The sequence below is a fragment of the Sus scrofa genome, chromosome 15, assembly GCF_000003025.6.
Source record: "Sus scrofa isolate TJ Tabasco breed Duroc chromosome 15, Sscrofa11.1, whole genome shotgun sequence".
NCBI classification, from domain to species: domain Eukaryota; kingdom Metazoa; phylum Chordata; class Mammalia; order Artiodactyla; family Suidae; genus Sus; species Sus scrofa.
The window spans coordinates 87,592,005-87,604,275 of record NC_010457.5 but is presented as its reverse complement, the minus strand read 5'-3'; the positions used below and the strand labels follow the sequence as shown (position 1 = coordinate 87,604,275).

At 36.9% G+C, this 12,271-nt stretch overlaps 1 protein-coding gene across 1 annotated transcript in view; it reads right to left on the bottom strand.

Annotated features, from left to right (window-relative positions):
- Positions 1,061–12,271, bottom strand: part of PPP1R1C (protein phosphatase 1 regulatory inhibitor subunit 1C) — a 138,143-nt gene continuing 126,932 nt past the window's right edge. The window contains exon 5 of the mRNA XM_021075102.1: positions 1,061–1,324. Coding sequence (XP_020930761.1) covers positions 1,236–1,324 — 89 coding nt within the window. The 3' untranslated portion in view covers positions 1,061–1,235. The remainder of the gene's footprint in view (positions 1,325–12,271) is intronic.

The window sequence follows — 12,271 nt, the reverse complement described above, 5'->3', positions numbered from 1 at the left end:
CCCCACTAAATTATGTGGTATAGATACTTTACATTGTAATACAATAAGTAATTAATATAGTTAGAAAGGCAGAACTTTGAATTATCAAAAGCCATATTCAGTAAATACATATCATCTTGGTAAACCTTGCTTTATACTAAGGCTTATCTTCTCTGTCAGTTCTATAGAGGAGAAAATATCTTTATTTTCTTAACTCCTGGCAAAATGCCTTCCTAGAGACAAATGATTAAAAACTAGTTGTTGAATTAACAAATGCACATATTAATGGAATTTCTTATTTTATGAAATAGGAGATTTAGAAAGTGCTAATGATCATTAAAATGCAATATTAAACACCTCATATGTCAAGTAACAGCCAAAAAAATGACAAGGAGATTTGGCATATTATATTATAGATTTAGCATTTTTCTTTCTTAATAACTAGTGGAAATAATGAGTAGTATATCTCTTACAGCTAAGAAAATGAAAAGAATTCTGTGGCCCTTTAACCATTATTGTGTTGTTGAAAAGAAGAAGATATTTAATATCTAAAGACCAATATATTTTTATTTTTTTGAATCAAAAAATCTGGCATTTCTTCATCATTTTGAAATAAATGCCATGTACCATTCTGTATACAGAAACATGATAAATGCAACTCTTAAAAGTTTCATTAAAACATTCCTCTGTAAGTTAAACCCCCATACACACTCATGTCTAAATGCATTTTATATTACTTCTAAATTGATGCTATTTACATTTGACTTTAGAAGACAAATCATATCAGATGTAGAACATAGTGAGGCATTAAGCTGGGCAGTATTAAAGTTAGGCCACTCACATGTTTGCAAATTTCTATAGAGAAAAATCACCATAAAATAAATACCTATTTTTTTGTTTTTTGGTTTTTGGGTTTTTTTTTTTTTTTTTTGGCTGTTCTGGCCGCATGTGGAAGTTTCCAGGCCAGGGATTGAGCCTGTGCCACAGATGTGACCAAAGCCACTTCAGTGACAACACCAGATCCTTAACCTGCTGAGCCATAAGGCAATTCTAAATACTTAATCTTGAATTGTAAATCTGTATGTACTTCTAAAGTTCCATGAAGGGCTGCTTCCCAGGAGGAGTGTTACTACTGTGTGAGTGTGGAGCAGAGATGGAGGTTGCTTCTGGAAGTCAAGCAGTGGCATTCCATGGGATATTCAGAGAAATTAATAGTTCAGTTATTCCCAAGAAGCCTTCTTGCTGCAGACCCGTAATTAATGGTCCCACTGCTCCTCTCTCTCGTTCATGCCTTCTTCTTCTTCAGGGAATGCTGATTCATTCTGGCCTTTCATATGCTTAACCCCTGAAATTATAAAAATTATGCTCAATTTATTTCTGGCAGATTGACTGCTTTGCTGCAAGAGATAAAGAAAATGAGTGGAAAGTTTTCACTGATGTGTATGTGTTTTCTCTAAGAATCTCAACAATCTAATCCTGTATAAACCTTTTAATTCACTGAGGAATAAAAACAACCCAGACAAATTTCCATTACAGACAGGCTATATTTTATAGTAATTAAATCTTCTCCACTAAGAATTGCGTCATCGCCTATTAAAAACCTGTTAACTAAAAATCTGCTCACAGGCTCTTATTGCAATTCTGATATATCCTTTAGTTCAAATATTTCTTTTGGCATCTCTGAACTCTATTAACATGATAACCATTAAAACCCTTAGGAACAAAGAGGTGTGCATACACCATTTCTATAACTTGCAAACAGCAAATGAAATAGGATATTATTAATCTTCTTTAAGAAACCAAACATACTGATTTGATTATGACACTTCTCTATTTAAAATTCCTTTTTCTTTCTTTTTTTTTTTTTTTTTTTTGATCTGTTTATGGCCACACCTGCTGCCTATGGAAGTTCCCAGGCTAGGGATCGAATCAGAGCTGTAGCTGCCGGTCTACACCACAGCCAGAGCAGTGCGGGAACTTGGGATCCCAGCCGTGTCTTGCGACCTACACCACAGCTCATGGCAATGCTGGATTGCCACTGAGAAAGATCAGAGATCAAACCCGTGTCCTCATGGACACTAATCAGGTTCGTTACCACTGAGCCACCACGGGACCTCCTTTATTTAAAATTTTTCAATAACCTCGCCCATTACTTATACACAGGAAAACCATTGGCACACATTTGCCTGCTATGTAGGCTTATGTGATCTGACCTCTCTGTGCTTATTGGGTCTCTTTTGCTTTCCCCTTTCACAGTTATTCATGCTTTACAATACTAACCTACTCTTCCACATTATGGATCACTCCAGGCTCCCTTAAGCCTCCATGTTTTTCTCATTCTCTTCTCCCTGCAGAAAAGCTTCTTCCTATTTACCCATCTTACCCATCTGAGAAACTCTCATCTGTCCTTCTGTTCTCAGCTTGCCCCTTCTGTAAAGGCTCCCCTAGTTCCCTAAGTAGGCTTAGCCAGGGCTTTCTTATATTTCCACCTGCTCTTGGATCACTTTCTCTTGTAGCAGTTACTTTATAGAATTGTATTTTTCTTATTGGAACAAACTTGCTGATGTCAGGATTATGTAGTTTCACTGGCAAACGGGAGGTGCTCATTAATATTGATTGCATAAATAATTGATGGAATTAATGAGGTGACATCTTGGTATGTCTTTGGCAGTTCCATGATAATGTATATTCAGATTTTGTCTTCAAAATTAACTCAAATTTGGAGTAATAATCAAAAGGTAACTACTAAACTATACTCAATACACAAAATCATTTTTCATTTCACTTCGGTCTATTTTACTAAAACATCGCACTAGCTGACACTCTTCATACAGTGATGCTTAACATGGAAAAGTTTATAGATATTTTATACTTTAGAACATTGCTTTATGAGATTTTTCTAAGTTTCAGTTATAATTGATAAATGGAAGGGAGGCACAGCCCATATTTACTATAAAACATAGAAATTAAAAAAAAAAAAGTGGATTTGCATGTACTGTAGTCAGTAAGCCTCAGAGTGCCATTTGACAAAGAATGACACCCCTCGACTTGGTGGATTTTCTTGCAAAAATATTTGATCAGTTGTAATACTATTTAAACACTTTAATTTCATCTGCAAACACAGATCAGTCGCAATTTCTGTTGATCCAGGACTATAGAAAGACCTTTGTTGTTAACAAATGGAACTTATTTCATATTGCTATAGATTACGTAGGGAAAAAAGAGGTCTAAATGCTAAGGAAAAGGAAAATGTGTTCAATGAGCATTCATCAGTAATTCTGCTAGAGTCTTACATATCTGAGTCACTAAACCTCACAACAACTCCATGAGATAAGTACCTGGATGGGAACATTTTGACTCTAAGGAGATAAGTGCTTTGTTCAAGGTTATAATATAGTTCTGAGAGAAGTTCTGACACATCAGGGTCTCTTAATATATACTGACTGAATGACTGAATGAATGAATGAGTGAACGAAGAAGCATAAACTTCCATTGTCATGAGACCCCAACTCATTTTCATCTTTAACTTTGGATGCTAATCTAGACTTACCTATCAATCTCTAGGATTTATTGTAGGTTTACAGTACCTACTAACCTGGTTCAAATAATCTTGGCATTCCCTCTGAAATATTAAAGTATGTAATCATCCAGCCACCTGCCTGAGCCTTTCTGAGCCAAAATTATCTGCACCTCTCTGGGTTTGCAAAGGTCCTGCTGCTTTCAGAGCTCATCCCTTTTATCCTCAAGGTAACTACGTAGTAATAAAGTTGTGCTCAGTTTTCTTTAAATTAGGGTTAACTTAATGCCCACATTAATTTGTGGACATGAGAGGGTCAAACACTTAAAAAATGATAACAAATATGTCCAATTTATTAAACCATGAATCAATCACCTTCCATTCTTGATTATAGGTCTACTTGTTAAATTTATTTTATAATAATAATAGTTACAAAGTTATACGAAAATACCTCCTTAAAATCACTCACATAGGCAAACCTTGGAATGTGCCTTTCTCAGTCTTACTCAAGTGTGACATTAACTATTTCCAGGTGAAAGATTTTGATGAGGCAAGAGCTGGCAACATCACAGAGCTGTTCTGCAGAACCACAGATTCTTTGGTTCCCAAAGCAGCTTACACTAACATCATCTTTCTACTAGATAACAGTTAGTTGGTTAAGTTGTGTTTTGTTTTGTTTTCGTCTTTTTGCCATTTCTTGGGCTGCTTCCGCGGCATATGGAGGTTCCCAGGCTAAGGGTCCAATCAGAGCTGTAGCCACCAGCCTACGCCACAGTCACAGCAACGTGGGATCCCAGCCGCATCTGCAACCTATACCACAGCTCACGGCAACACCGGAGCCCCAACCCACTGAGCGAGGCCAGGGATCGAACCCACAACCTCATCATTCCTAGTCAGATTCGTTAACCACTGAGCCACGACGGGAATTCCGGTTGTGTTTTGAATCTTTCTTTTTTTCTCTTAGCAATGTTTGGTTATAGATGTAATGACTGGTAGGATTAAAGTATGAAGTCTGTGAGGGCTGTCTAAAAATTTTCTACCCATTCCCCTCCTCCTATCCACAAGCACACATATGCTTTATGTTTAAATTTTCTTTGAACCTTCATTTGACATTTGCATTTGAGTAATTTTGGAAGTAGAGGAAGGTAACTTTTGTTTTTACATTCAACCACTTCTAGTAAGATCTTACATTTCATTATTTCCAACTTCTGCAGGATATATGGATACAAACCTCAGTATAAAATCAAGTGTGTTGGGAGTTCCCATTGTGGTTCAGTGAATTAAGAACCTGACTAGTATCCATGAGGATGTGGGTTCAATCCCTGGTCTTGCTCCATGGGTTAAAGATCCGGTGTTGCCTTGAGCTGAGGTGTAGGTTGCAGATGTGGCTCAGATCTGGCAGTGCTGTGGCTGTGGCATAGGCTGGCAGCTACAGCTCTGATTCAACACCTAGCCTGGGAACTTCATATGTCCTAGGTGCTGCCTGAAAAAGAAAAACAAAGTAACAAAGTTAAAATAAAAGTGTGATTCTATGTCACTTGCAGTTAGAGCCTATTTGTTTCATGCATGCTAGTGAGGCTTTCTCACTCCTGTTTAATTTTATTGCAGTGCATTTGACTTACAAATTAGAGGAAAATAACTTGGAGGTGTTGATGAAATTCTCAGTCTCCTCCTCTCCCAAATGCTAGTGAGCACGTAGGAAAATACCTCACCAGCACAGGGGATGATTCCTGATAAGTGGCAAAGGGCCATCCAGAGCAAGAAAGACACAGCCAGCACCACACGCGGGCAGAGGGCAGAGGGATCCAAAGAATGCAATGAAGATTGTTTTTATCCGTGACAAAACGAACACACAGGAAAAGGAACCATATATAATACAAAGATATGCAGTATGAATTGATGAAGGAACAAAGAAAACAGATTTTTAGGAAGAGAAAGTAAACTGAGTATAGAAAAGGAAAAGAAACAAATGTTGCCCCCTACAGAATGTAATACTCATGCCCTTCATTCTGAGATCAGGAGGTTAAATGTGAGGCTGATGTAGTTGTGAAGTGACTGAGTGAAGTTTTGAATAATTAGTCCATAAAGAAGGCACATATTTGGCAAACCACAGGTCATTATCAATTAATTCAGAGGGGGAAATGGCAGGTTTATTACATTCATGGATTACATGAAACTTGGAAGGAAAGATGACAAGATGAATGACAAAACTAGGATTCCAAAGAGCTGGAAAGATGGCCTAAGCAGTTAAGGTAGAGGTCAAATAGAGTTTTGTTTTTAGAAAGCGAATTTTGGTTCTAAGACACAGGGAATGGGGCAACCTAGATTGATTATAGTTAGGGATTCAGGTGACCACAATTTCAGCGTGATCCAGTAGAATCACCTGTTGTAGAAAGAGAACGCCTGGCACTGTGAGTGGTATTTTTAACAGCGGAGTCAGCAGTTAAAGACAGGAAACTTCTCTCTAGCCATGTTTGATTAGACATTTTCTGGATTATTCTGCCCAATTCTGGGCTCTGAATTTCAAGAGTTTCACTGAAGAAAGAAATTGGGATTACAAGCAGTTTTATGAAAACATTTCCAGAAAAATTGTATATGCAACTGGACTGTTTAGTGGACAAAACCATTGAATTCCTAAAGGACTGGAAAAAGAAAATTTATTTATGCAGCTACCGAAAGCAGCAGTAGTTTCAATAGCTGACATTCACATGGTGAGGGCAGATTACAGATATTCCTCGATTTACAATGGGGTTACATCCTGATAAACCCATTATAAACCCATTGAAAATATCATAAGTAGAAGATACATTTAATACACCTAACCTACCAAACATCATAGCTTAGCCTAGCCTGCCTTAAACATGCTCAGATCAAAATTCAAAGTTCGAAATATGGTTTCTTCTGAATGCATATTGCTTATGCACCATGATAAAGTCAAAAAATTGTTAAGTCAAATCATCATTAGGTCAAGGACATCTGTATGGTTCAATGTGAAGAAAATATTTTTAAAAAAATTTATTTTATTGAATGAAGAAGAAAATTTCTAAACTATGTTTGCCCAGCATTAAACAGCTGAGTGAGCTTTCCATTGCTGTGTGTGTTCAAATCAAAGCTAAATTTCCATCTCAGAGGTAAGTTGTAGAAAGAAACCAGGAGCTACCTGGTGGCTCAGCAGGTTAAAGATCCAGCACTGTCACTGCTATGGCTCTGGTTACTGGTGTGGTGCAGGTTCAATCCCTGGACTAGGAACTTCCACATGTGGCGAGCATAGCCAAAAAAAAAGAGGAAGGAACACTGCACTGAGTAGCAGAGGCAGACTAACAACTTCACCAACTCTGAGATGCTATTAATACACAAAGGGAGATCTTTTTTTTCTTCTTAAGGTGGAAAAAGTGAAAAACATTTTTCCACTGTGAGTACTATAAATTACAAAAAAGTATCTCTACTTGAAATGACATAAGCATCCCAAATCTAAATTTTAAAATGAATTCATATCAGAAGTAGCAAATGTAAATAGATTCATTTTTTTCAACCACATACTTTAGATGTTTGAAATCATTCTAAAGTCCTCTGGGGAATTTGTGGATAAATTTTAGAGAGCCCATGACCCTCTTGGAATTCTATTTATACTTGTATCTGTGCCTCTCCAGGGAATAAGGCCCATGGTTTTCAGCAGCATCTCAGAGGGATCTCTCACAAATATTTGTGAATATAAATCCTAATCTAATCTGTTCAAAGATGAAAGGACAGTTTCAGATGGCAAAGTGACTTGCTTAAATTCACAGAGAAATCACAGACTGAGCAGGGACATAAACCTGAGCCCCTAATTCTTACTGGGGGCTCTTTACCTGGGTCACCAGGACTTAATCTTGTACTGTTATTGATCTTTTCCGAAGTTAAAATCCAAAGGAAAATGTAGTGACTCAAGATCATGAGACTCTCTTCAATATCAAATTCTTTCAACTCATAACTGATAGATTTAGATGAAACTTTTCAGTCTTTTTTGTCAACATTCTTATTAGTGTTTGTAATAGAATTTGTAATTAGGAAGAGATAGAATTAGAAGAGATAGTAAATTAGCCATTGATTTAGCAATACACTGGTTAGATTAAGGGAAATGGCAAATCTGATTTCTACATGAGAATGCTATTTGCAAAATACATTTAACACACTTTTGTTTTCTGAAAGCTTACTGTGTACAAAAGAGAGTTCAGTGGCCCTAAAAAGATGACTTTCTAACCGTTGCTTGTATAATGATCTTTCAAATTTTATCAAAATAACCATATTAGATATACTCAAGGAATATAATTTAAACTATAGTATAGTATATCAAGGCTCCTTGGTGAAGGCCCACCATCTCTCAGATTGAAAATGTGCTTTGCATTTTCCAAACTACTTTCACATGTATTTTGTTTAATATTCTTGTCATTCATTTATAATTAGTACACTGAAGGTCATAAAGATCAAGTGACATGTTGATTTCATTCCAAAGCTAAACATATATCATGTCCTGAATTCACCCTAAATCTATCCCTTTCTACTTTATTTGAAGTAAATTACATATACACATGATCAATTCACTTAACTACCCATTACTTAGAGAAGCATTTTTCTCCAGAAGAATAAATATATGCTTATTCCTTCCTCATACATGGGAATGGGGCAGAATGATTATATGATATTCCTAAGTGTTATACATTTTATGTATATTTTGCCTAGCATATATTTTACTGGCTCTTAAGCTGTTGCCTAAGAGTAAAACCTAGGCAAAAAATTTAGCAGTAAGTAATGAGAAAAAGATAGAGGAGGAAGTATACTTATGTTCTATCATTAGAAGAGTGTATTTAAAGAATATCTTTGGAGAGAAATCTAGTCTCACTTATCAAAATGTAAAGTGCCCATATCTTTATCAGTAAGTCTGCGATTGAAGCCAGGCGAGAATGTGCTTTTTTTTTTTTTTTTAATTTTGCAAACCTAGGATGAGAATCACTTTGATAGACTTAGACTGAGTGTCTCCTTTACCCTCTACAGCCAAGTCCCCTTCTAATACCCCCTCTTTCTTCAAAGCTAATACCTTCCCATGACCTCAGAAGTAGAGTTAAAATTTTAAGGCTACACATAATGGAACTAAATGGTGTTGGGAAATTTCACTTTAGAAAGAGACAGACTGGCTCCCTAGCCTCAAAGACTTGACTGCCAATGATTGAACGCAGTAACATATCTAAAATAAAGAAGGCATCAATCAGCAGGAGTTAGTGGTTAGCCTTGAGAGCACTAAAAATAAAGAAGAGTTACATTTAAAGCCACAGAACAAGGGCTGCTTATGTTTTTAAGTGTGTCCACAGAAGGCTGTCCTGGGCTAGCACTTTAGAAGTCTCTATATTCCAAGGAGAGTAATTCCTATTGAGCAATGGTCACTATAAGCTAACATAGCCTTGAAACAGAGCAAGACTTTGTGGTTCTTCCCCCACCTTCTCTATGTCCTCAACCTGCCTTTTGTCGGTATAAAAATCTTAAGAATACATTTAATCAGAGAAGTAAGAAAATGCAGAAGAAAAGGAAAGCGGTTAAACAAGACCTAGTAATAATAGTTTAGTCATTAAGCAGAATCAAGGACCTTTATTTCCTCCTTAGGGGCCATAGATAATACTCCGAGACATCCCCTTTGAGCTGTCTTATAGATACTGAAACCCCCATCAGGTGGAAAAAGTTACTTTATGATGACCAGACTGTAGCCGTGACATAAGCTGCAACAATTCTGAGAAATGGCCTCGAGGAAATGGGGAAAAACTGACCCTGGAACTGAAGACTAACTGTACTTAAAGCAATCACGATGAAGCGGATCAGACCGCTACCTGACCAATTTCAGATGACTGTGCTGTTTCTACATGTAGCCCTGTTCCTCAGCCTATAAAAGGTCTTGCCCGTTGATTGTGAGGGTAGGAGTATGCCTTTGGACATGAGTCTGCTCTCATCCTTCATTGCTGACCTCCCAAATAAAGAAAACTTTCTTTTTCACCAGCCTTGCCTCTTTACTGGCTTTTGAACAGCAAGCAGCCAACAGGCATGCGCAACGTGGCCGCTACTGTGTTCTCCCGAGATTTGGCTCCCCTGGGTTTTCCCAAATAGAGCCCAGCACCATGACAAGCACCAGGATGGCTGCAACGAGCCCACTGCCTCTGGCCAGCTGGCTCCAAGAAGGGGATTGGGGGGATGCTCCTGGCAATTGGAGAAGCCATTTGTTTCAGGGATCCTCCCTGTTTATCCCCTGCTCGCACTGGTTGCCAATTTGTGCTTTTCCTTGGTGGAACTGAAAGATGCATCTGGACAAGCCGAGGAACCCCAAGACCAAGTAAGTCCACCTGTGTGCCCCTGGCAAACTTCTCTTTTGAGCATGAAATGCTATTTGGGCATTTTCGCGAACTGGTTCTGATGTTTTTCTGCCATTGAAGACCGTTTCTGAGCACTGACTGCTCTTTGGGCATTTTGCCCATTGGTTCTGATGTGTGTCTGATATAGAGACTATTTGTTTTGTGGAAGTGTTTGTTTGGGATTCCCTAGGGGTCATCCTCTTGGAGGAGTTGTGACAGTACTGTCTTCTGGTGTGTGTATATTCCATTTGTGTGCTTGGTACTCTTGTTGCCTTTTATAAAATGGGAAATTCAGGTCCAATTCATTAAGAAAAATTTTAGCTGTGAACCTATGACTAAGAAAAAAAATATTTTTTTTAACACTGTGTGGCCAACAATATTCTTTAGACTGAGAGAAAACTGATTAAAACTGTTATGAAACCCCAAAATTGGTTCTTTTTATACATGCTGTTAGAGAAAGCCAGCTTGATAAAATACTGGTTTGTGAATTCTGACCCTGAGAGAACAAAAATATGCCTATGAAAAAGTTTGAAGTTAGCTATTACCATGGCCTTAAAATACAAACACAGTCTACTTGGCCTAACACTTCATCCTTGAGGTAATTATTAGAACTTCAAAAGATGTTTGAGTTCATTATACACAAATCTTGTACTACATTAAAGTGAAATTGTGCTATGATAAAAATACATGTTTTTAAAGGTTGTAAAATATGTTCTTAAATTTGCTAAACAGAAAATACTGATATAACAAATAGTTCAATTACTTGTTTCTTGGTTTTGTTAAGGTCTTTTAAAGGTTAAACATTGTAATATGTAAAGATAAAAAAGTAAGGATTTCAGTGTGTAAAGCAAGTCAGTTACATGTTGTCAGTGAGAGAAGATATAAAAAACAAAAATATTTTGTTGAGCAATAATAAAATAATATCTTTTTCCTAAGAAGGTTATTTCTGGATGGGAAAAAAAGACAATGTGTACACAGAAAGTTATAAAAGTTTTTTAAAAAAACAAAATTATAAGGATCCAGCATTGCTGTGAGCTGTGGTATAGGTCGAAGACATGGCTCAGATCTGGCATTGCTATGGCTGTGGCATAGGCTGGCGGCTACAACTTGGATTAGATTCCTAGCCTGGGAACCTCCATATGCTACAGGTGAGGCTTTAAAAAGACAAAAAAAAAAAGTTTATAAATTTAAATATGCTCTAATATTATGTTGTCAGTCATACTTCTAGTTATAAATTATCTTGTGAAGTTGTCACAGAGTATAACTACTTATGATGTGGATCACTACTGCTTGAAGTATACAATGTTTATGTGACATTTGGGTATAATTGATGAGCTGTATGGTGTGTAAAATGTTTCCCTGTCAGCAAAACTTTGTATTTGTCTGATTGGTGAATAACTAGGCCAGTATATAAACCAAAATAGGTCTAGCACCAGAGGACATGAAATGATCCAGAGCAGGTAACTGAGCTCTCTGGCACCATTGGAAAAATATTGATCATCAATACTCTCTATAGAAAGATTATAGAAAAATTTAAAACTCCAGGGAGCCCAGCCATAGGTGACCCTCAAGCGTTTGTTAATTTTACCTTCTGGAACTCTATGGTTCTCACAATAAAAACTGGAGAAGAATCACTCTGGCTTCAAACAGTGAAGGGGAAGAGTATCGTTAAAAAAAAAACCAAAACACCCCACTCACATCAGTGGACAGATCCTCTAGTCAGAAAACCAGTAAATCAACAGAGATCCTAAAGGAATCAATAGAAAAGTTAGACTTAATTGATATCTTCAGGACACTACATCCAAAAAAATCAGAATACACATTCTTCTGAAGTGTGCATGGAACATTCTCAAGAATTTATCACATATTGGGACACAAAGCTAACCTCAACAAAATTAGGAGCATAGAAATTATTTCAAGTATCTCCTCTGACCATGGTATGAAACTAGAAATCAACCACATGAAAAGAAATGAGAAAAAACCTACTACATGGAGAATAAACAACATACTACTAAAAAACCAATGGGTCAGTGAGGAAATCAAGAGGGAAATTAAAAAATACCTTGAGACAAATGATAATGAAGGCACAACCTCTCAAAATCTATGGGATGCCACAAAAGCAGTGCTCAGAGCGAAATTCATCACAATACAGGCCTTCCTCAAAAAAGAAGAAAGATCTCAAATTGACAACTTAACCCACCACCTAAATGAATTAGAAAAAGAAGAACAAAAAAGACCTAAAGTCAGCACAAGGAAGGAAATCATAAAGATCAAAGAGAGAATCAATAAAATAGAGATTCAAAAAACAATAGAGAAAATTAATAAAACCAAGAGCTGGTTCTTTCAAAAGGTAAACAAAATTGACAAACCCCTGGCTAGACTCACTAAGAAGAGGAGAGAAAGA